Source organism: Purpureocillium takamizusanense, chromosome 2 (assembly GCF_022605165.1).
Source record: "Purpureocillium takamizusanense chromosome 2, complete sequence".
Classification (NCBI taxonomy): Eukaryota; Fungi; Ascomycota; class Sordariomycetes; order Hypocreales; family Ophiocordycipitaceae; genus Purpureocillium; species Purpureocillium takamizusanense.
The window spans coordinates 4,534,783-4,559,353 of record NC_063069.1 but is presented as its reverse complement, the minus strand read 5'-3'; the positions used below and the strand labels follow the sequence as shown (position 1 = coordinate 4,559,353).

Genomic DNA, 24,571 nt, shown 5'->3' with positions numbered 1-24,571 from the left:
TGTGGTGGTGCCGTCGCCACTGGATTGCTTCGTCAGTTTCCCTGTTATCCATCTCGCGTCTTTGCAACGCCTGCACGAGGACTTGCTGGTAATACGGTAGTGCCTCGAGTGCAAGGTGGCCCTGCTGACTCCCTGTCCCACGCTAGCACTATCTGCAACTACCCTAAGGTCACCCTAGCAACGGAACCCCCCGTCTGAATCCCTGGCGGTGTAGTGGAACAGGGCAGCCCGCAACGCAGAGCATCCAGTGCCCCAACAGGCAGAGGCAGCCCGCCTGGGGTCGCAGTGGGGGCACCCCTGGCCCTGATCCAAAATCGATGACCCCCAGGCGGTCGTCAGTCCCCACCAAAAAGCCACACAGGCAAGCCAGGGTACCTATAGTTCGTCAGTCTCTTGGGCGGCCGCCGCGGAGGCTTCAAGTCAAGCTCCGACGCCATCAACATCACAGCCGTCCAGGGCGCGGCGGGAAAAGAGTGTGCTCGGCGCTTCATCCCGACATCAGCGCCACGAGTGCATGCGCATCACCGGCCACTCCTCTCTTGACCGAGTTACAGATACTGCGGCCCGCACACGTTTCGAAGCGCCCCCGGGCCGTGCCACGACTGACACCCGCCAGCAGCTCCACGTACCCCAACCCGACATCTGCGGCGACAACAAAACATCCATCGAGCAGCCCTCTCTCTTTTGGTGTCTGCATCCATTCCTATTTGTCCCGCCCTGCTCGCTGCCCAGGCTGCCGACACTACCGGAGGCTGTGCCGTGCCGTTTTTTAAAGTCACACAGCGCCGCCCTGCCCACCAATCTGTGGTCGTGCAAGTCACGGGACGGACGCCCAGCTCGCGGGGTTGGGGTGTCGTGACCTCGCGCCGCCGCCGCAGTAAACTTGCTTCCGTGTCCGCGTCTTGCTGTATCCGCAGCGGAGACCCCGACGCGGCTTCCACACGAACGGCAACCGCCGGAGCTCCTCTAGCATCCTCAGGGCCATGCCCGTGTGTCTCGCCGGCGCGTAGCCAACGAGTCTCGCCGTCGCAGAGTCCCGGGTGACTCGGTGGAAGATGCGGATTTGGCTCCGGTGGGGTCGCGCGAGCTGACTGAGCAATGCATGGATGCCTGGGGCGAGCCGCCCCGAAAGGTCGCGCGACCGTCGCGCGACCTTGACGACGCATCCAGCAACCAACATCCGCATGTCAGCTGCCAGGAAACAGGGAATTCACCAGCATGTCGTCGATGACAGTCGCGTCTGGAGGAGGGGGAAAACCATCCAAAGGCGACCCCCCTCTCCCCAGCGACTGGCAGCACCCTTTGATCCCTTCGCCATCTGCATTTGAGTTTGGCCCAAGCCATGTCGATGATGTCCGCCAAACGCCAATGTCCTGAGCAAATCGCGAGTCGAGCCAGAGGCAACGGTTATGAGAGCGGCAAACACGAGGAGCGCGACAGACAGATAGGCGTTACGAAGTACTCGCCAAAGATACTTGCCGAGCAAGACGCGGTCCTGCATATCTATGCCGTGTGGGTAGCGGCCTCTTTTGTCGAGCTGTATCTCCTCTAATCGATCCTCCAGATGGAATTGGAACAGAACGGACCCCCGAGACAGCTTCGACGAGTGCAGGAAGCGTGTCCTCTGCGTCGGGTCAAACGCGCCCGACATCTTCGAGTTGAAGGACTTCTGGAGGTTCTACAAGGATCAGTCGACTGGCAATCTTGGCAAACACGCCAGTGTTGTTTCCCTCCTGGCTCGCGCGAAACAATTCAACGCCGGCTATAAACGTGTCACGGGAACGGGGATCGAAAATGAGACTGTCGCAGAGATCAACCATGTAGGTCTGCCTGCTTTTACAGCGTACAGAGCTGACCAACCCATGCGCAGTGGTTGAGGCGAGTGCTGCCTCTCGAAGAGGGAAGCGGCGTCAAGAATATAACCAAGCCCAAGTACAACTACAAACCGGCGGACCTGGAGCGAAACCTGAAAGCTCTTTGGCAATGCAAGGGCCATGATTTTGTCCATCCGAGGACTCTGTTCCAGTTTCACTTCCTTCTCCTTCTCTTTTGTCATAGTGGAGCTCGCATAAGTGCACTTCTCAAGCCCGGGGTAAAGTACAAGGTACGTGATGGTGTACCCGCAGAAGCTGCAGGAGTTGACTGTTCCAGGACATTCAGCTCGTTCTGCGCCGAACGCCCAAGGGAGATCCGGAACTTTTCTTCAAAGTTGACCAGCGACATGTCAAGAATAACCCAGACCCGGAGAACACGAAGTCAGTATCTTCTCATTGGGTGGGGGGGCAACGGATGCTGATGCTGCGATAGATTTGGGGTTACCGGTCGAGAGCATCACTTGCTCCGTTATAACGCTGTCTTCTTCCTGCTGCAGCTTGCCTTCGTCGACGGCGCCTTGGACTGTGAACTCTTCCTCAAGATTATGCGAGGTAAGGGTGACGGACCCATTCCTTGGCATGATGCCTGGCAAGACGTGCCTGTCTGCCGAGCGGTTGACCGACAGGGGGTCCTTCATCCGACAAAAGCCATGGGCGAAGGCGCCTTCATGGGAATCTTCAAGCGATTGTTGGGCTCTGAGTATAGCTACGACACGGTGTCGATGCATGCTATTCGACGGGAACTCGGCAAGCAGCTTGATGGTAGGTATTATGCAAGACTCGCATTGCTCATCAGGGCTAATGTGATGCTTAGAACGATATACGGAGACCGAACGATCGCAACACATCTTGCACAAAGATAACAAAATATTTGGCACGAGTTACGTTGCCTTCGTCTCATCATGCGATGGGTTTGCCGCTTTCATGCGAGAAAGTCCAGACCACTCGGTCATCGATTACTTCCAGGGACTGGGTCAATTTTGGCAACCCAATCTGCCAACCAGTTTGCCTGCTTCTTTGGAGAGGAAAGTGCTCGAACATCCAGAGATTGCCGCATGCGATCGACAGATCCAGAATGCGGTCGATGAGGAGGCCAGGGCCAAAGCAATGACTGCCCGACAGAACACCATCAAACGGCACAGAAGAAGTGCTCTCAAACGACACAGGGTAGAGGCAATGGAAGCAAAGCAGCACGAAAGGCTCCTGCACGGAGTTCCGTCAGATGTGGACGATGATTACGATTCGCTTGATGACCTTATCCCGGAGAAAAGCCGTCTTGCGCGGGCGATGGATGGCACCTCGGCCTTGAGCTGCGATGAACAGCTGCGCTACATGCGAGATGCTCTGTTTTTGCTGGAGAACGACTGGAGTGTATATTACCGCCCAGGAGAAGAGCCCGAAAAAGGGACCTGTCGATTCTGCCACAAGGCATTGGCTAGGTGAGTGTGCATACCATTTTGCTCAAGGATGTTCGCTGACGGTGGAGTTGGTAGCATCAAGAAGCGAGACAGATGTAATCACGTTCATCGGTGTCGGAAATCCGCGACGGCCAAGCTCCTCGGTGTCCTCCAATCCGAGGTGGAATTCTGCTACTTCTGCATGGAGTTCTTCCGAGCCGATGAATGGCAAGAACATTGCCGTCATCATCTGTCAACAGTCAAAAAACGCTGCGGCGCAATAACATACCAGCATACGCTGATTCGACCGGCATTCTGTCCTCTTTGCATGCAGGCGGAAGACGCGCGCCCTAGCGTCAGACTGCAGTACTGGGAACGTGACGCCGATGCTCGAAAACACGTCGAATTGTGTCACGGATGGAAATGGACATGCCGGGCCTGTGACTTCGTGGCTGACGGACCAGAGTCAGGGTATAGCCATCTGCACGATGTGCATCATTACAACATCCCAAAGCTTAACTTGGTTACGAAGACGAGACCTTCCACGGTGCCTGAATCGGAGGCACTTCTCGATCCAGCAACGGGTTCTGTTAGCAAAGCGGTCGGCTCCGACGTTGAGTCATGGGATCAGACCATGATCGACTTAAGCTCTCTTCCGAGCACACCTCCTTCGGGAGCGACATCATCGCCGAAGCACTCGCGCAACACAACATCTAACTGTCTAGCACCGTCAGTGTTGATGCAATGCCCAGATGCTGCAGCGGACGCGCCAAACATGTCGACACAGCTCGTGGAACGCACCACATCCCCTAACGAGTGCCCAACACCACTGCAGACGATCGATTCCTTTATACCTGGTGAAGAACATTTGCACCGGCGATGCGACAGCATCAGCCTCGGAGCCACCGACTGTGGGTCTGAGACTGCTTGGCCCGACCTCGGGGATAGTTCGAGGCCATCGTCACCGGCGACGGGCGAGAGTCCTCGCACTCCACCGATGGAATCGGCCACCGACTTCGCGTCATACGCGTCAGATGCACTGTTCGTGCTCGATGCAATGGATGCGACCATGACTGATGACGATGGCGATTGCGGCACTCCGTTGCCAAGCAGTCCCAAGACGCTTCACAGTGGCTTATCGCCATCCACGCCAGTTATCGCATCCGCAATTGCGGATGAGGAACTCAATGGACTCGCTCCAGAGGCGCCGCCGGTGTGCGCCCTTCATGACGAACTCAAGCGGCCACGCATCAAGCTGAGAGTCAGGCCAACGTCCGGCGGTGCACCTTGTTCGGTCACCAGCCGTCCACAGTCTGTTCTCTCACCCTCCACAGCCACAGCACGTCCACGAGTTCGAATTACACTGAAGACCGGATCAGTAAAGAGACGGATGGCCCTGTGTCAAGATGCAGGATACAAGGAAGATGAAGGACAGTCTCATAAGAAGCGGAGGATTCTGTTGAGGACGAGATAACTGATGGACATGGTCATGCACCATACGAAAGACTTGGAACAGTAGAGTAGATGAGTTGACTGATTGAGAACGCGTACTGATCCGAATTCTTGCGTACGCTTGATCCGACCAAAACATGGTATCGAGGACACACGCGCACCGACGGCGCGGCGCCCAGTTCCTGGTGCCGGTGCAGCAACTGTACGGGAAGCTCGAGCTGGCGCAGGCACGCCGCACCCGAGCTATCAATACGGTGGGATAGGTGTCCAGCGCTGATACTATTATGTAGGGCGGGGCCAGAATTCTACCGACACAGCCAGAGGTCTGTTCGTTTAAACAGCATCGTTTGCTCGTCTCCGCGGAAACGTCGAGGAAGAGAAAGGAAGGAAGAGAGACGGGGCGGATGTTTGGTCTTGGCCCTTGTCAGCACTCACAGAAGCCCATGTCTCTGTCGCATCCTCACTCAAACATATGCATGTCCGCCCACCAAAACGACACTGCGACCGTCGCCCGCGAGTACCAGGATTTGAGTACCGGTACCTTCTCCGTCTCCTAGCTCCAAGGTTCAGCCAGAAAAGGACACTGGGCTTCCAGGGAGGGACCACGGACCACCAGGGGGCCACTTGCTTTAACACGCGTTCGAGTGCAGAACCAGTCAACATACGTCGCACTGAGCACCCCTCACCCTTGTCGCCCACCTCAGCAAATCCTGTAAGCCTGCCGACGACAGTATTAGAAGAGTTCCGGCCCTTGTTCGCCGAGCAAGTGTGCTGCGTCGTCGGACGAGGGCATCACACAAAAAAAGGCCTGGGACCGCGCATTGCCTCATATCGCATCACGACCAGCAAAACGATTTGTCACTGATCTGACGGCATACCCCATCACTATCCACATGGACATGAAACTCCGACGCTTTCACTGCGCATTTTGACCCATCAGTGTAAAGTGTCACCGCCGTCGAACGCTTCAGCGGGAGACGAGGACGCGACGCGCCAGACATGCCTCGACGACATCAGGTTCGCATGGCCTGTCAACGCTGCAGGAGGAAAAGAGCAAAGGTGAGCTTGGATGCCCGGGACGCAGCCCCCCTGACCCCCTTCTTTGGCGACACATTTGTCTACTTTGTCCCTGCGACGTTTCGTCGGAGTCTTCTCCGTGCTCCGTTCAGCGAGCGCGTTTAAGCTCTCACGTCGGTCGCGTGTAACTCTACGATCACGCATCCACTTGAGGAGGCTGAAGTTGCTCTCACCGAGGGTAGCGAGACAGTTGTTCATGGCGACGGTCGCCCCGGCGATGGACTATGCGTCGAATGTCTGGATACACGCGCGTTGAACGAAGCGCAACGGATCGGCGCGCAGGCCATCACAGGATCGTTCCAGACCGTTTCAACCGCGGTGGCCGAGGTCGAGGCCGGCATCCGCGCAGTAGGGGAACGGGATAAGCAGGCTGCGACGAGGCTCTGCGTGGCTGCGGACGCTGCCGCAGACGAACCCACTGGCAGCACTGAAGAACAAAGCAAGCAAGCGCTATCTCTCACCACTTCAACGCATTGCTGCGATGATGGCTAAAGAGTCCACGGAGCGGATGGAAGTCATCCACGAGCATGCATTACGGCCGTGGACGGACCGCATCCCTGTGTTGGGTCAGGATGACCTAGAAGAGACGCGGACGCCATATGATGTACAGGACATCCTTATAGCAACAGCTGCGTCACTGAGGCATGGCGCTGTGGGCATGGGAGGCGTTGTTTGCGACGCAACGCATGGCGGCATGGACCACATCCTCGCCACCTTTTCTGTCACCGTCGGACCTGGAACCGAACAAAATCCGTATACAGCAGAGCTGGAAGCGATAGCGACAGCGCTCAGGTCTATACCACCAGGCCTTGTCCCTCAGGACGTGACGGTCGTGGTGGGCAACCGCTCGGTAGTGGCGGCAGTCAGGCGGCCCCAGCAGCAATCTGGACAATGCACTATCCGCGGGATATACGATCAGATGAAGCACCTTCAGAAGCGAGGCTGTGCTATCAGACTTAGGTACGCACCGGCCGGCGAAGAGGAGCTCGCATCGCGGCACTTGGCCAAGGCCGCCGCGAAACGAGCCACGGAGAGGGGATGCGAGGCGGAAGTGCCCTGGTACCAAGCGAAGGTGACAACGCTCAGGCTAGCTCTCGCCCAAGAAGGGACGCGCGAACAACTACCGGAAAGCGTCGGAAAATACTCGAAGCGAATTGACAAGGCACTGCCAGGCAGGCATATCCGCGCTATATACGACTCGCTGAAAAGGAAAGAAGCAGATGTGCTGGTGCAGCTCCGTACCGGCATGATGCGACTGAACAGTTATCTCCGCAGGATAGGAGCAGCGGAATCGGGTCTGTGCGATTGCGGACAAGCAACAGAGACGATAGAACACTTTCTCTTTCGGTGCCAGAAGTGGACGGCATAACGGGAAATCTTGCGCAAGTGCGCACGAACAAAGATTGGGAATCTGTCTTTCTTTTTGGGGGGCAAAGCTGCGTCGGATGACGACAGATGGGAACCGGACATGCAGGCCGTGCGTGCGACAATCAGATTTGCAATTGCGACGAAAAGACTAGGACCGACCAGCGTCACTTAGGGTGTGGGTCTTTATCATGCGGCTATACTAACAAAACAGCCTCGGCTGTGGCAGACCGTGCTTCAGTTGCTGAGAATAGGATGCTGAACACTTGAAGAACTTGGCCTTCAAGCAGGCCTGTCATGGGATCAAGAGACGGGGTTGTCCTACAAGCGGTGCGACGATCTATCTGTAGGGCCTGGGGTGCCACGTACCAAACGAACCAGATTGTCAATTAGTGTCGCACAGCGAGCCAGGCTCAGGCCGCATACCCTACATACTCAGCAAACTTGCGCACGGAAGTCGGATGGGTTAACACGCATGTTAAGGTCGAGCGTCTGCATGCGTGGTGTTTTGGACCCTCGTTGGGGTCAAAGCTCAAACACGGCCTGTATCAGGCATCGCCAACAGCCTCGTTTCCAAGGATTCTGCACCACAAAGCAGGTCTCTTCTTTGTCTACAAAGAGCCGCGCTCTGACGTGCGTCTAGCTCGAGCTCTTCAAGATAATTCTCATCAATTGACCGATGCCAAACATGGACCCAGTGGACCCAAATGTTTGATAATTAGCTAGTGTCAAGGCCCTATAGGGACTTCCCTCCGGGCGTAATAAAATCCATCCATCCATCCATCCGTACCCGACCCACTGTTTCCAAACTCTACTTTAGTGGCCGGCATTAGGTATGGGGCGCTAGCGAAACCGATAGGCGCGGCAAATTGAAACGTTCGCCTAGCCGGCCATACTTCGACGTAGCGACTCGATCCCAAAGTTATGGGCGTTGTCCGGCCATCGGGTGTCCCTTAGTGGTACGTAGCGTGCGCCCAACAGGCAGCACGGCATAAAGGCCATGAACTTTTGGTCGCGGCAGTGGCACGCCGTGTCGGTGGCGGCAGTGATGGCCACGGTATTTAGAATTATATAAATACTAGGTAGATACTTACACACTAGAAATGCCCAAGCATATTAGCATGCTCTGACTAAACTGAGATACTGCTTATAGGTAATAACATACAAACTAGATATATCCACGCATATTAGTATATATATAACTGCATCAAATAGTAATTAATTCTTTAACAATACTTACGTTCTGAAAGTAGCCAAATACATTAATATGCTGCTAGCCGCTTGAACTCTCACTAATACCTGGCGGATACTTACTAAAGTTGTATAGTCGCGTCAGCATGCCCTTGGCCCCTTAAGTCTCATCACGGGCGGATACTTACATCCTAGACATGCACGGGAGCATCAGTAGGTCGGCACATGGAATACAAAGCTGCTAACGAGTTACGAGTCCTACCTGCCGCTTTGCTAAGTGCGCGGTCGGTGTTGCTGCCGCACACACCGCTGTGGCAAGAAGCACTGGTATTCCGGTTTTCATGCTGTTGATGTAAGTATAGCAGTTAGTTGTAATTCGGACCAGGAGTGAGGCTGTTGTTGCTATCCAACTGATCTGGGTGTGAGGCTGGATGAGTTTGGATCATTTCTTGGAGTTTTTCGTAAGTGGGGTTTGCGCAATTTTAAGCAGACCCTGTCCACGGACCACCGATTAGACAGTGTGTGTTCTGACTGCTTACGTGGCAGCTGGACAATACGCTTTGTATTTGCATCGCGAGCCGCGTGACCACTAAGTCCGTCGCGAGATTCTCCTAAGTCAACCCCAGGTCGCCGGTCACGACGATATTGGGTGATTGGATGGACTAACCAGTTCCGGCGTGTAAGTTGTGCTTGTGATGAATGGCTAGAATGCATGCCGCCACATTGTAATTGACTATGCCAGCGGCGACTTACCAGCTCGGGAGCTGCGTACCGTACCAGGAATGGCTTTGTTTTCGCACTGAGGGAAGTCCCTTGTGATCCTCGACGTCTCGCTCATATGCACTACTTCTTGACAAGTGTTCGTCAAACTGAACGACAATTTACAAACACACAACGCGACCAACTGCAGCATTCACAACCTCGGAGACAGTCAGATCAGCACCAAATCGCAAGCTCAAACATTGTCTTAGGGTATGCCAGTGAAATTCAGTGCGAAGGTAGTGCTCATCACCATAATTGATCCACCAGCCAACTGCTGTCTGCGAACGAGCCGCTACGACGCAATCATAGTGTTGACGAGCCAAACGCCACGGCTAATTGGCCTCGAGGCCTATCCAATGGTCTATAATTATTTAGTGGCTTACGCCCGGACATGTACACTAAGCGATAGTTGCTCTATTGGCCAGCTGGCCACTGGGCGCAATCAGTTCGTGTGTTTGTACACTCAAGCTTCTTTCAACGGTGACGCCTTTGTGTCCAAATGGCGGAAGTGATGCTCCGGTGGAAGCGGTTTCAGACTAGCGCCGATGGCTTGCCGGACGGCTCGACGGTGGCGCACGGCACAGAGGCGGGGTGGAACCGCAGGCCAGCCATACCCAACTCGGGTCACCTGATAAGCTGACGAACTAAATGAAGGCTGATAATGTTGGATACGCGCTGGTTTCACCGATTACCCGAGGGGGTCACTGTAGTCAATGATTGGCGAGAACTGGTGATTTCATTGCTTGAGAAGTGTGTGTTCTGTGGGATCTTTCGGACGGGGCGTCGGCCAACAACCCGACGCCCTGGGCGCACCGCCACACTCCAACGCTACCCAGCCTCTCGTCGTTTTTTGTTAGATGGACGCGCTAGCCGTATGCATGAGCTGTTAGATACTTTATGCAACCTCGCTCCCTCACAGTTTTAACAAACACTGAAACGGGTGACTCGATGACAAAACGGTGTGGACGTATTCCAAGCGTGGACTGAGACCTTGCAATATGGTGAAGGTCAACAGCCACACCGCCACTTCACGCACAAAACAAGCGTGATGACGAGGAGAAATACACAATCCTCAAGCGCCTCAAGAAGGGACCAATAATAACCTCATTCTTGATGACGAAGATGATCTCAATGTCTTCATAACGTTGTGTGCGCCTTCATAATTCCCGTCGCGGATCCAACACGTCGTGAATCTATCAGCGAGCTGCATGTCTCACTTGTCCACAAGAGGAAAATGGCAACGAGAATTGGCAGAGAGGGAGCAATGAAGATCACGATCAATACACTCGAGCAACTGCTCATACCCCCGATCTTTTAGACCGTGACGCCTTTTGTGCTGGTATCCACACCGTACGTCTGTGTGTGTGTCAGACGTACGGTGTGGATACCAGCACAAAAGGCGTCACGGTCTAAAAGAGTCCATTGGACAGGCAGTGTGGCTCACACAGACACACAATTCACACACACCCGAACTTACACAATTCCCCGTGACCAAAACCGACAGCTCATACCCCATCTTTTAGACCGTGACGCCTTTTATGCTGGTATCCACACCGTACGTTTGACAAATACACACACACTCGATATTACACAATTCCCAAAAGCGACAACTGAGACTTTCGCGCCACCTAAGACGTATTTAAGACGTTCTAAATGACTAAGCTATACTAAGTATATTGGATCTGCGTAAGCCTTCGTTGGATGAAATATTTTAAGACAGCGAAACCCCGCCGCGGAGTAACACCGCGACAAGGTCAACTTTCTTCTATACACCTTAGTTGTAACTAATCACTACTTACTGGTCAAAATGAAGATTACCTTCATCCTCTTCACAGCCCTTGTTGGACTGGGGCTAGCAAGCCCAGTTAGTTTCTCCCGTTTAAGCGACGATAAGTCTTGACTACTCGCCCTATGCTAATTCATATGGGAACTCTAGTGTGTAAGTGACTTCTGCGTGATGGGCCATGAGTCGTGACTGCTCGCCGTATGCTAATAACTGTGGGAACTCTAGCTTGTAAGTGCCTTCAGCGTGATGGGCCTTGAGTCTTGACTACTCGCATTATGCTAATACGCATGGGAACTATAGAAAGTAAGTGCCTTCCGCGTGATGGGCCTTGAGTCTTTGACTGCTCGCCATATGCTTATATCCATGGCAACTCTAGCAAGTAAGTGCCATCCGCGTAATGGGCCTTGAGTCTTGACTGCTCGCTATATGCTAATACGCATGGCAACTCTAGCTTGTAAGTACCTTCTGCGTGATGGGCCATGAGTCTTGACTGCTCGCTATATGCTAATACGCATGGCAACTCTAGCTTGTAAGTACCTTCTGCGTGATGGGCCATGAGTCTTGACTGCTCGCTATATGCTAATACGCATGGCAACTCTAGGAAGTAAGTGCCTTTCGCGTGATGGGCCATGAGTCTTGACTGCTCGCTGTATGCTCATATACATGGGAACTCTAGGGAGTAAGTGCCTTCCGCGTGATGGGCCATGAGTCTTGACTGCTCGCCGTATGCTCATATCCATGGCAACTCTAGCAAGTAAGTGCCTTCCGCGTGATGGGCCATGAGTCTTGACTGCTCGCTATATGCTAATACGCATGGCAACTCTAGCTTGTAAGTACCTTCTGCGTGATGGGCCATGAGTCTTGACTGCTCGCTATATGCTAATACGCATGGCAACTCTAGGAAGTAAGTGCCTTTCGCGTGATGGGCCATGAGTCTTGACTGCTCGCTGTATGCTCATATACATGGGAACTCTAGGGAGTAAGTGCCTTCCGCGTGATGGGCCATGAGTCTTGACTGCTCGCCGTATGCTCATATCCATGGGAACTCTAGCAAGTAAGTGCCTTCCGCGTGATGGGCCATGAGTCTTGACTGCTCGCTATATGCTAATACCCATGGCAACTCTAGCTTGTAAGTACCTTCTGCGTGATGGGCCATGAGTCTTGACTGCTCGCTATATGCTAATACACATGGCAACTCTAGCAAGTAAGTACCTTCCGCGTGATGGGCCATGAGTCTTGACTGCTCGCTATATGCTAATACGCATGGCAACTCTAGCTTGTAAGTACCTTCTGCGTGATGGGCCATGAGTCTTGACTGCTCGCCTTATGCTAATATTCATGCAAACTCTAGTGTGTAAGTGTCTTCAGCGTGATGGGCCATGAGTCTAGGCTGCTCACCCTATGCTAATGGGAACTATAGGACGTAAGTGCCTTCCGCGTGATGGGCTACGAGTCGTGACTGCTCGCCTTATGTTAATATTCATGCAAATGCTAGTGTGTAAGTATTTTCAGCGCGATGGGTTCTGAGTCCTGACTGCTCGCCGTATGCTAATATATCCATGGCAACTCTAGCTTGTAAGTGCCTTTAGCGTGATGGGCCATGAGTCTTGACTGCTCGCTGTATGCTGATATCCATGGGAACTCTAGCAAGTAAGTGCCTTCCGCGTGATGGGCCATGAGTCTTCAGTGCTCGCCGTGTGCTAATATACGTGGGAACTCTAGAAAGTAAGTCCCGTCCGCGTGATGGGCCATGGGTCTTCAGTGCTCGCCGTGTGCTAATATACGTGGGAACTCTAGCTTGTAAGTACCTTCTGCGTGATGGGCCATGAGTCTTGACTGCTCGCTGTATGCTCATATACATGGGAACTCTAGGGAGTAAGTGCCTTCCGCGTGATGGGCCATGAGTCTTCAGTGCTCGCCGTGTGCTAATATACGTGGGAACTCTAGAAAGTAAGTACCTTCTGCGTGATGGGCCATGAGTCTTGACTGCTCGCTGTATGCTCATATACATGGGAACTCTAGGGAGTAAGTGCCTTCCGCGTGATGGGCCATGAGTCTTCAGTGCTCGCCGTGTGCTAATATACGTGGGAACTCTAGAAAGTAAGTACCTTCTGCGTGATGGGCCATGAGTCTTGACTGCTCGCTGTATGCTCATATACATGGGAACTCTAGGGAGTAAGTGCCTTCCGCGTGATGGGCCTTGAGTCTTTGACTGCTCGCCATATGCTAATACGCATGCGAACTCTAGGTCGTAAGTGCCTTTAGCATGATGGGCCATGAGTCTTGACTGCTTGCACTACGCTAATATCAATGCGAAATCTAGGCCGTAAGTGCCATCCGCGTGATGGGCTAGGAGTCTTTGACTGCTCGCTATATGCTAATGTCCATGGGAACTCTAGGAAGTAAGTGCCATCCGCGTGATGGGCCTTGAGTCTTGACTACTCGCCATATGCTAATACGCATGCGAACTCTAGGTCGTAAGTGCCTTTAGCATGATGGGCCATGAGTCTTGACTGCTCGCACTACGCTAATATTAATGCGAACTCTAGCTTGTAAGTGCCTTCCGCGTGATAGGCCATGAGTCTTGACTGCTCGCCATATGCTAATGTCTATGGGAACTCTAGGATGTAAGTGCCATCCGCGTGATGGGCCATGGGTCTTAAATGCTCGCCGTGTGCTAATATACGTGGGAACTCTAGCTTGTAAGTGCATTCCGCGTGATGGGCTATGAGTCTTGACTGCTTGCACTACGCTAATATCAATGCGAAATCTAGGCCGTAAGTGCCATCCGCGTGATGGGCTAGGAGTCTTTGACTGCTCGCTATATGCTAATGTCCATGGGAACTCTAGCAAGTAAGTGCCATCCGCGTGATGGGCCTTGAGTCTTGACTACTCGCATTATGCTAATACGCATGGGAACTATAGAAAGTAAGTGCCTTCCGCGTGATGGGCCTTGAGTCTTTGACTGCTCGCCATATGCTTATATCCATGGCAACTCTAGCAAGTAAGTGCCATCCGCGTAATGGGCCATGAGACTTAACTGCTCGCCATATGCTTATATCCATGGCAACTCTAGCTTGTAAGTGCCTTCAGCGTGATGGGCCTTGAGTCTTGACTACTCGCATTATGCTAATACGCATGGGAACTATAGAAAGTAAGTGCCTTCCGCGTGATGGGCCTTGAGTCTTTGACTGCTCGCCATATGCTTATATCCATGGCAACTCTAGCAAGTAAGTGCCTTCCGCGTGATGGGCTATGAGTCTTGACTGCTCGCCTTATGCTAATATTCATGCAAACTCTAGTGTGTAAGTGTCTTCAGCGCGATGGGTTCTGAGTCCTGACTGCTCGCCGTATGCTAATATATCCATGGCAACTCTAGCAAGTAAGTGCCTTCCGCGTGATGGGCCATGAGTCTTGACTGCTCGCCATATGCTAATGTCTATGGGAACTCTAGGATGTAAGTGCCATCCGCGTGATGGGCCATGGGTCTTAAATGCTCGCCGTGTGCTAATATACGTGGGAACTCTAGCAAGTAAGTCCCGTCCGCGTGATGGGCCATGAGTCTTTCACTGCTGGCCGTATGCTAATTCGTACGGGAACTTTAGTGTGTAAGTGGCGTCCGCGTGATGGGCCATGAGTTTTGACTGCTCGCTATATGCTAATGTCCATGGGAACTCTAGGGAGTAAGTGCCTTTAGCGTGATGGGCCATGAGTCTTGACTGCTCGCACTACGCTAATATCAATGCGAACTCTAGGTCGTAAGTGCCTTCCGCGTGATAGGCCATGAGTCTTGACTGCTCGCCATATGCTAATGTCTATGGGAACTCTAGGATGTAAGTGCCATCCGCGTGATGGGCCATGGGTCTTAAATGCTCGCCGTGTGCTAATATACGTGGGAACTCTAGAAAGTAAGTCCCGTCCGCCTGATGGGCCATGAGTCTTGAGTGCTCGCCGTGTGCTAATACACGTGGGAACTCTAGGATGTAAGTGCCATCCGCGTAATGGGCCTTGAGTCTTTGACTGCTCGCCATATGCTAATACGCATGGGAACTCTAGCTTGTAAGTGCCTTCCGCGTGATGGACTATGAGTCTTGACTGCTGGCGCTATGCTAATACGCATGGGGACTCTAGCTTGTAAGTGCCTTCCGCATGTTTGGCCATGAGTCTTGACTGCTCGCACTACGCTAATATTAATGCGAACTCTAGCTTGTAAGTGCCTTCCGCGTGATAGGCCATGAGTCTTGACTGCTCGCCATATGCTAATGTCTATGGGAACTCTAGGATGTAAGTGCCATCCGCGTGATGGGCCATGGGTCTTAAATGCTCGCCGTGTGCTAATACGCATGGGAACTCTAGCAAGTAAGTGCCATCCGCGTGATGGACTATGAGTCTTGTCTGCTGGCACTATGCTAATACGCATGGGGACTCTAGCTTGTAAGTGCCATCCGCGTGATGGACTATGAGTCTTGTCTGCTGGCACTATGCTAATACGCATGGGGACTCTAGCTTGTAAGTGCCTTCCGCATGTTTGGCCATGAGTCTTAAATGCTCGCCGTGTGCTAATATATATGGGAATTCTAGAATGTAAGTGGCCTCCGCGTGATGGGCCATGAGTCTAGACTGCTCACCCTATGCTAATGGGAACTATAGGACGTAAGTACCTTCCGCGTGATGGGCCATGAGACTTGACTGCTCGCTATATGCTAATGTCTATGGGAACTCTAGCAAGTAGGTACCTTCCGCGTGATGGGCCATGATTCTTGACTGCTCGCTATATGCTAATGTCTATGGGAACTCTAGCTTGTAAGTGCCTTCCGCGTGATGGGTTCTGAGTCCTGACTGCTCGCCGTATGCTAATATATCCATGGCAACTCTAGCAAGTAAGTACCTTCCGCGTGATGGGCCATGATTCTTGACTGCTCGCTATATGCTAATGTCTATGGGAACTCTAGCTTGTAAGTGCCTTCCGCGTGATGGGCTATGAGTCGTGACTGCTCGCCTTATGCTAATATTTATGCAAACTCTAGTGTGTAAGTGTCTTCAGCGCGACGGGCTCTGAGTCCTGACTGCTCGCCGTATGCTAATATATCTATGGCAACTCTAGGTTGTAAGTGCCATCCGCGTGATGGGCCATGATTCTTGACTGCTCGCCATATGCTAATGTCTATGGGAACTCTAGGGAGTAAGTGCCTTCCGCGTGATGGGCCATGAGACTTGACTGATCGCACTATGCTAATACGCATGGGAGCTCTAGCCAGTAAGTGCCTTCCGCATGATGGGTAAGAAGTCTTAACTGCTCGCCTTATGCTAATATTCATGTAAACTCTAGTGTGTAAGTGCCTTCCGCGTAATGGGCCATGAGCCTTGACTGCTCGCCCTACGCTAATACGTGTGGGAACTCTAGTTTGTAAGTGCCATCCGTGTGATGGGCCATGAGTCTTGAATGCTCGCCGTATGCTAACAAGTATGGGAACTCTAGGATGTAAGTGCCTTCCGCGTGATGGGCCATGGGACTTGACTGATCGCACTATGCTAATACGCATGGGAGCTCTAGCGAGTAAGTGCCTTCCGCATGATGGGTAAGAAGTCTTAACTGCTCGCCATATGCTAATACGCATGCGAACTCTAGGTCGTAAGTGCCTTTAGCATGATGGGCCATGAGTCTTGACTGCTCGCACTACGCTAATATTAATGCGAACTCTAGCTTGTAAGTGCCTTCCGCGTGATAGGCCATGAGTCTTGACTGCTCGCCATATGCTAATGTCTATGGGAACTCTAGGGAGTAAGTGCCCTCCGCGTGATGGGCCATGGGTCTTGACTGCTCGCCCTATGCTAATACGCGTGCGAACTCTAGTGTGTAAGTGCCTAGCACGTGATGGGCCATGAGTCTTTACTGCTCGCCCTATGCTAAGAGCCGTGGCAACTCTAGGTTGTAAGTGCCGTCCGCGTGATGGGCTATGAGCCTTGACTGCTCGTAATATGAATGCATGATAGCTGCGAATAAGTTAACAAGGTCGGTGACTATAGTAAAGTCGATTCCTTCCGGAAGCTGAATTCGGCGAGGTCGGGGTACATGACCGGGTTATGCTAAGGATGCTTTTGGTCGTTGTATGGAGTTCTCCCTAGGAGTTTAAGCTCGGCCGACCATTAGCGCGTTTCTGTCTTCGTTAGGTATCACGACTAGGTCAACGGAAAGAAAATTTCATAAAAGAACAGACTTAGTGAACTCAACTGAACTGATCTGCAATGGCTCAAAACGTGTAGATTCTACGACCAGCAGGACTAAGCATACGTTTCCCTATGTCCACTCATTTGGTTGCTGCAGTTTGTCATTTAGAGGCCAACTGGGGTGCAGTTTTACAGCCTCAGAGCGCTCCTAATAGTGTGACCGGTTCGAAAAATCATCCCGAACCGTCTTAACGGTCCGACAAGCTAGATCGAACCGAACCACCAGTTTGAACCATTTTGACGAACCGAACTGCCAGTTTATTTGGCTTCTGCAAACCGCACTAATAGTCCCTGGCCAATTCTCAAGCCGAACCGAACCGCAAACCACGGTTTGACCGCGGTTACACTACTAGTCTCTCACCAATTGGAGACGCCTAGAATCTTCTTCTGCCGACCCAATACCTAATTAACTTGCCCTACGGCCTTGCTAGATAACCCCACTTCCAGAGGAATACAAGCTATATCTCATCATCACTTCCCAGTCCAGCTTCCCAGACCGTGTCAGGCTGTGAACACGGGCTCGCTCGCAAACAATGTCAGCATAATATGCCGGTAGGCATATCCTCACAGCCTTCGTCGCGCGGCCGAACAAGTAACGCAGCTCGTGCGTCAGTCGCTCCAGCTCGTCAGCTGCCTTTGCATTATACCGCTCCCGGAAAATCTCATCTAAAAGCACCGTGTAGTGAGCGGGGCGCGCAGTGCCCTTGATCGCATGATGTGCTGTGAGGAAGAAGTCCCAATACCTTACTTGGGTGACACCGCGGTCCACGACTGTGCCGTTGAGAACGTTGCCCGAGGCCGACATGTCCTCTTTGGTAGTGGGATCGAACCGTGTTTGATGGCGCTTGGCCGAGACAACAACAGTCAGCTTGGGTTGAGTCGCCGTGTACTTCGCTCGGCAAGCCTGCCGTATCGTTGGTAGCTCCCTGTCGAGGACTTGCGTAAACTGACTCTCAGAGACGCCGTCGCGAAAAATGAGAATGTGCGCGGGCAAGCGGTCGTCGTTATGCTTTTGCCAAAGCTCCAACCGCGACTTGAATGCGTCGAGAAGTTGATCGCTGAGCATCTCCTGCCTTGCCGGTTGCTCCCAAGACACAGCGGGCCATTGTGCCAACTCTATGTTGATGCTCGCAACCAGTCCCAGCAAGCTAGGCTCTCCGGCTGCTTTGAATGGCATATTGGTGGAATGGGTCACATCGTACCCCACGATCATGTTCCTATTTTCCAACTTCCTCAGTTCATCCCGGAGATTGTGGTTGGCACCAACGGCTTTCAGGTTGATCTTGATGCCGACCTTGGCCCAGTACATGAGATTGCTCTCCTTTTGCATGTGCTTGATGGTGCTGACGGTTGTATGTGTGCCAAAAACGCAGTCCCCAAGGGTCTTAATCTTTTGATACAGCCCTGATCGACTCCAACACGGTAGCTATCGGCCCCAGCCTTTGTTATGCTCATAAAAGTCCAATAGGTCACCATCTTGCCGGGGCGAGCGACACGGACGCCCTGCATATTCCAACTGCCGCTGCGGGTTGTACGCAGGATAACCTTTGCTGGGTGACGGCGTAAATAATCAGAGGCACATCGATTCCTCGGCCAGTAACTGTGAGCAAGGCCTTGTTAACCGCGATCCCAAAGTGCTCCAGCCGGCTGTCGTCAAGCCCCAAAGTTTCGCGTGCACCGGTGCTGATGGACAGAGCATTGGCGTACGGGGAGCGGCACGCCATATTCAGCATGGCGGTCGTTTCGTTCATGGAAAGGTTTGCCTTGACGGACTGCCCCGGCTGAACCTCGATGAGTTCCGCGGGGAATAACATTGACTTGTCTGTTTGTTTGTTTGTTTTGTTTGTTTTGTATTTTTCGTCCAGCGACCCTTAGGTCGCTCAGGTCCCCGAGACGGGGCACAGGACGTGCTGAGCTAGACTATCCAGAACAAGTGACTATGGCTGGCACCCATAGCAATTCCCCAGATGTCTATCCAGCATATCATCGGCTCGAAGGCGCTGCGTGTTGAAGTCTGTTGCCCGTCAGCGGGACGTCCAGGCAGTGTGGTCAACCCTTGGTTTTCACCGGTCAGAATTCTCTCGCTCGTTCGGCCAACGCTGCTGCCGCAGTCCCGTGCTCCAGGAACCAAGCAAAGGAAATGCCTGAGGAGCGGCGGCAGGGAAAAACCGTCGGAAGGAATCAGAGGCTGTCGCGCAGCTTGCCTTCAGGGAGAAAACCCTCCGCAACCAGTCACCGTGATTGGAAGGGCGAACCTTCCAATTGCCTAATAAGCTCCTTGGTTCCGAAGAAAAGCTATGGGCCAAAGTGCAATTGTCAAGACCGGCTTCGCAGCGGAACATGAACTCTCCTAAGGTCTTCCTCTGTGCTGTCAGGGCCACGATGGGCCCAGAGGGCGGAAGCGCGGTCGGGTGGCCTGCAAATTCTGGCCCCAGCTAGCAAGCCGCTAACAGCTCTCCAAGGGACAGAATGGGAGAGTGCATTGACTTGTCGATACGATACGATACGATAATTATTTAACGTCCGGGAGCTATAGTGATAGCTAAAAGCCCCTACTGGAGCAAAGGACGTGCTGGGCTAGCTAAGGTACAGGAACATCCCGCCTCTCTATCCAGCATCTCAACGGCACGAAGGCGCTGTGTCGGCGAAGGGGCATTCCCGTCAGCGGGAAAGGACCCCGCCCAGCCTAGAATTCTCTTGCACAGGTAGACGCAAACGAGTCCCGAGCCCATAGCGCCCAGAAGCCGTGTCTTCTTCCATCGCCAGTAGCTACGATGGCAGCTGTGCAGCCATGGGGAAAATCCCTCAAGGGGCCAAAAACCCACGGCAGCTAGGACGCTGTTGTCTGAATGGAATCTCGTTCCAATCCAGGGTCATCGATGAGAGCTCTGCATCATGTGACCCAGCGATTTGTCTGGCATTGTGGTATTTGCGAAGCCCGGCAATGGCACAGGCGGCAGCCGAAGCTGCTGAAGGGGAAATGTTGTCTCTGGGCAACCGGTGTTGCAGAGGTCGGTCGGGGCGGCTTTTTGTGGCCGCTGTGAGCGGTGGCATCAAGATGACGCGTCGGGGGTTCGGGGGTGTTTTAGGCCCAAAAAGTCGTAGGCCGTGGAAGCCAGAGTCGGGGAGCCTATCGAGGCCCAAAGGTAGCGGTGAGAAGCCGGCCAGTCAGGCTGGAAGCACCAGTGTTATCTGGGCAGCAGGTGCTGCAGATGTTGTCGGAGCGGAGGCGAGCCGCGAAGGTAGCTGAGATCGCATGGTCCCAGGTGGTCGAAGGGCAGTCTTGCCCGAAAGGTCGCGAGCGGCGGTGAGCCAGAGGAGCAGACAATGCTGCGTCCGAGCGGCCGAGGCTGTAGCGAAAGGCGCGAGCGCAAAGGCTCTGATTGTGACGACGAGCACCTCGAGCGAAGGTCAACTCTCCAAATCCCTTCGTCGAGGCAGCTGTTAGGGCCACGATGGGCGCCCAGCTGCAGGTGCTGTCAATTAGCCTGTGAAAAACCCATGGCTTAGCGAGACGCTAACAGCGCCAGGCAAGCAGAAATTTTTACAGGGGAGAGTTGTGCATTGACTTGTCACGAGAACGCAAAATCCACTACAGGGTAGTCTTTGAGGTCCCTCCAGTACTCTGCAACAATAGAATTGGCTGCGCCAAATCAATGGAGAACGTACTTTCTCTGAAGTATTCGACAATAGTGGTGTGTTTCCCGCCCCCTGCGTTGTCGCTCAGGAAGAACTCTACCTGTTTGGGTCTGAGACACTCATAGCCCGGCGCGAACCAGAGCGGTCTCTCAGCTGCGAGCCGCCGTCTCAAGAACTCGGACGCCGTCACAATACTTCGAACAGTCTTCGCTTTGCGTGATTCCATGCCGTTTGCCAGTAGAAGGTCGATCCAGACTGGCGTCTTCGGCATGAACTTTGCGAACGCTTCCAGTTTGCGCATCCCAAAACCGTCGGTAGCCCGGACAGGCCCAGGTTCGAAGCTATCGAACAGGTTATCCAGCTTGGCCGAAGGGCGGAATACCCCATGGGTGACGTTGGCAACGGAGCTCAAGAGCAAGATCATTTCATTTGCGAAGCTCACTCTGGTAGAGAATCCCGTCCGCGTCTGCCTACCTGTAGAGACCGCCGCCGCCGAAGCCGAAGAGGTCAGTCCGGGAACGGCAGCGGCGACCTGGCCCTGAGGGTGTTGAGGCCCACCGATGTGGTGTAGTCGTCACAGGGCGTGCTGAACGCCAAGCAGGCCATCTGCCAGTTGGGAACACTCTTCGTGACCACGTGCATGATGGCGGTGGCGTCGCTGAGACCATCGTGGTGGATGTGCTGGAACCAGGGCGCGTACTCGTTGGCCAACACGTCCAGGCTGGCGGTCTCCCCCGGGGCCGTCACCAGCTTGAAGATCGGCAACGAGTCCGCGAACTTCCACTTGGGAGGGTTGATGCCCCAAACCAGCATCGTCTTCAAGAGTAGCACGTGGTCGTGGTTCATGCCGTTGTGGGCCACCAGCACGACGTCCGACTCGGTTCCGTTGCCCCTGGAGCTTCTCCTGTGTATGTTGCGCACCCACTCGATGAAGGCCCTCATGGCCGTGGCGGGCTCGGTTGCCATGATCATGTAGACCAAGGGCGGGAACTTCCCGATGATGGGGCTGTTGTTCTTCCTCGTAGTGGTCTTCACGACCAGGTCGATGTGGTCCCCCGTGCTGGTGATGGCCGAAAGCTGGTCGATCTCGTTGGTGTTTGTCACCTCGAGGGCGTAGAAGATGAACGTGGTGTTGGGGGACACGACTATGTTCTCGACCCTGGACTTGATGGTGTCCTGCGTGGTGTGCATGGTGCAGGTGTTGTACCCGGCCCTGAGGGTCATTGCCCCGTACTCCGAGAATGCCGACGTACTAGCACATCCCGGCTCGACGCAGTTCACGAACTTGAACTCGTTGGTGTTGTTGGTGATAGGCGGGGGCATCCACGTGTCGTCCAGGCTCAGCATGAGGGTGCGGTGGATCCTGGACCGACTGGTGCGGTGGTCTCGGTCTGCCTGACCACGCGGACGGCTACCTGCTCCTCTACCGGGCCCACCTCGACCGCTGCGATCAGCCATGTCTTGCTGCGCCAGAGCTTATAGGGAAGACGTTAACACGGGCGTGGAAGATTGGCGTCCACGAAAGTCGCAGTTGCGAGATGTGGCGAACGATGCAGCACTACGACTTCTGTCGCAAGCTTTGAGACCGCAGCCCTAACGTGACGACAATCTGATGTCAGCTGCAGGCGCAAAAGTGGGGGAGAAAACGCGACAACAAAGGGCAGGACACCCAGCATCGCGAACGTTTGGCTCCAAACTTCCACTTCCTGCAACGCACTTCTGTACCCTCGAAGAATCCACTCATCATGGCGACTAGAATCCTATTTTCGTATGCTTTGGTGCGTGCTGCAGCTCGCCGACGATGGTCTGAACTAATGGTCGCAGCTCACCTGCCTCCTTGTCGCTCTCGTCTGCGGCACAATGTACATTCACCCGCTTAACCCGCCCCCCCAGGCGCAAGGCCAACTCGTGTATTAACTTGCAATATTAGCTACGTGCACATAGACGCAGCAAGGCTGTCTCTACCTATTCCCCGAGCGCTAACCATCATCGTCATTATACTTCCTTTCGCAGCCGCCATCAATGCCCTGACATCGACTCGCCTATGTAGATCGGCTGGCTCAAGCATACGTTCTCGCATGCTGTCCATCGTGCTGCAGACTTTGCAAGCTGTCGCTACTTCAGTTCTGGGAACGCTGCTGTTCTCCCGCATATTGCCCTCTGCCGCTCGTAGGTGTCTTTTGAGCACCACTTGGCAACGTCTGTTCAGCGCCCACGATGCAAACTCAATACGGCGGATCCAAGATTCCTTCGGCTGTTGCGGCTTCAATACGGTGCAAGACAGACCTTGGCCGTTTCCGAACCAGCGTACATCGCGTAGTTGCGCTGAAACCTATGGGCGGGTCACACCATGCGCTCAACCATGGCAGATGGCTTTGCAACGGGATGCGGGCCTTGGCTTTGGTGTCGTACTTGTAGTCGGTCTCTTCCAGGTACTAACTCCAAAGCATTCAAGGAAGTGAGTAGTACCGACAACGGAAGGTACGCAGGTAGCAAGTATCTTGTTCATGGCGAGCAATTTCACCGCATTTACTTCACGCAACAAGCGAGTCCTAGGACATTCCGCCCTGGCCGAAACCGAGAGAACCCGATTGCTCCCTGCTGTCGCAGGCAGTACCAGTGGGGGGGATAGCTTTGAACATGAAAGCGGCAGTAATAGGCAGATTGCCCGCGATGTCGAAGGCACAGGCTGGACCCCCTCATCGCAAAATCCCTGGCGGCCAGACTACAACTGAGCTCCCAACTGTGATCCAGCGCCTAGCCTGTGGATAGGCCGCGCTTTTTTGAAGGCTTGGGTCAAATATTCTAGCTGAGAGAGGCAATGGGGCTCTACGACTGTGCCTTTGGGAGACACGGTTGGTAAGATCGGGTGTCGGGATGCGTTCTTTGTAGCTTGGTGGATAATCTCAGCCTTGTGCCACTAATTACCTACTACAGGCTTTACCCCAGCGATGTCTCCCAGCGTCCTCGAAGGTTAAGGGGAGGAGGTACCACGGAAAGCGGCTCCGCACCACTCCGGAGGAGGCGTGTCGTCGGCGCATAGTGATCCATTTATGCAACCGTGTCTCGCCATTCATGCTGGCGACTATGGCATGAACCTGCTCTCGCTGTAGGTCATCCTATACTATCATGGTATTCTCCCGGAACCTTTATGCCGTTGATGACCTAAAGGGTTTCTGTTGTGCTTGGCTCGGCATGTGCTCCAATATACGCGTTGACGGACAGGCCTCTCTTCCAGAGCATTGGTTCTTGTGGTTCCTTTGTGACTCCATCTAGGCAGAGTTACTATATAAGAACACTTAGGCGCTGGACTCGTGTTCAATGCCCTTTAAGGAGTTAGGGAGGGGACCATAACCCTCCCTCATTACTCAATACAAAATTGCGCAAGATTGGTAGGCGCAACCCTAGGCTGCACTCCCCGTCATTACCATGCTGCACGCTGTTGTGACGAAGGTCGGTTGGGCCATGGCGACTCCGCTGTTGACTCAATTGTTCGCGACGGCTCGTGGTTGCGGAGCGCGACCAGAACGCGCCTACGGCAGCCTATAGAGGTCACTGGCGCAAAACTCAAAATCGCACCAAAAATTGGACAAAACGGGCTAGAGGCTTCACAATTACACAGTGTAGTACATCAAGCCTTGTACCCTACCAACTGGAGCACGATTTCAGCCCGTGCCAGGATGGGCTCTCAGGGGCGGGAACACGCTGGCCAACATTTCGCTGGTCCGCGGCCATTGTTCACCATATCAAGCTTCCCAGTGGCAATGCGAATGTCGCCATCCTCGCAAGGATTCCACGTC

General features: G+C 53.6%; 4 protein-coding genes across 4 annotated transcripts; 1 reads left to right on the top strand and 3 right to left on the bottom strand.

Moving 5' to 3' along the window:
• The first annotated feature begins 419 nt into the window (after positions 1 to 419).
• On the top strand, positions 420 to 7,943 carry JDV02_003162 (uncharacterized protein). The gene is made up of 7 exons (XM_047984261.1): positions 420 to 1,512; positions 1,565 to 1,820; positions 1,871 to 2,104; positions 2,152 to 2,255; positions 2,308 to 2,636; positions 2,689 to 3,313; positions 3,368 to 7,943. Exons 1-7 carry the CDS (start codon positions 1,343 to 1,345, stop codon positions 4,743 to 4,745), a joined length of 3,096 nt encoding a protein of 1,031 aa, XP_047840235.1. The 5' UTR covers positions 420 to 1,342; the 3' UTR covers positions 4,746 to 7,943.
• A 9,647-nt stretch (positions 7,944 to 17,590) lies between these two features.
• JDV02_003161 (uncharacterized protein) lies at positions 17,591 to 18,462 on the bottom strand (the record flags this gene model as incomplete). Its single annotated transcript, XM_047984260.1, has 2 exons — positions 17,591 to 17,638; positions 17,701 to 18,462. 2 exons carry the CDS (start codon positions 18,460 to 18,462, stop codon positions 17,591 to 17,593), a joined length of 810 nt encoding a protein of 269 aa, XP_047840234.1.
• A 2,262-nt stretch (positions 18,463 to 20,724) lies between these two features.
• JDV02_003160 (uncharacterized protein) lies at positions 20,725 to 21,195 on the bottom strand (the record flags this gene model as incomplete). Its single annotated transcript, XM_047984259.1, has 1 exon — positions 20,725 to 21,195. One exon carries the CDS (start codon positions 21,193 to 21,195, stop codon positions 20,725 to 20,727), a length of 471 nt encoding a protein of 156 aa, XP_047840233.1.
• Positions 21,196 to 21,278: 83 nt separating this feature from the next.
• Positions 21,279 to 22,118, bottom strand: JDV02_003159 (uncharacterized protein; the record flags this gene model as incomplete). Its single annotated transcript, XM_047984258.1, has 1 exon — positions 21,279 to 22,118. One exon carries the CDS (start codon positions 22,116 to 22,118, stop codon positions 21,279 to 21,281), a length of 840 nt encoding a protein of 279 aa, XP_047840232.1.
• Positions 22,119 to 24,571: the final 2,453 nt, after the last annotated feature.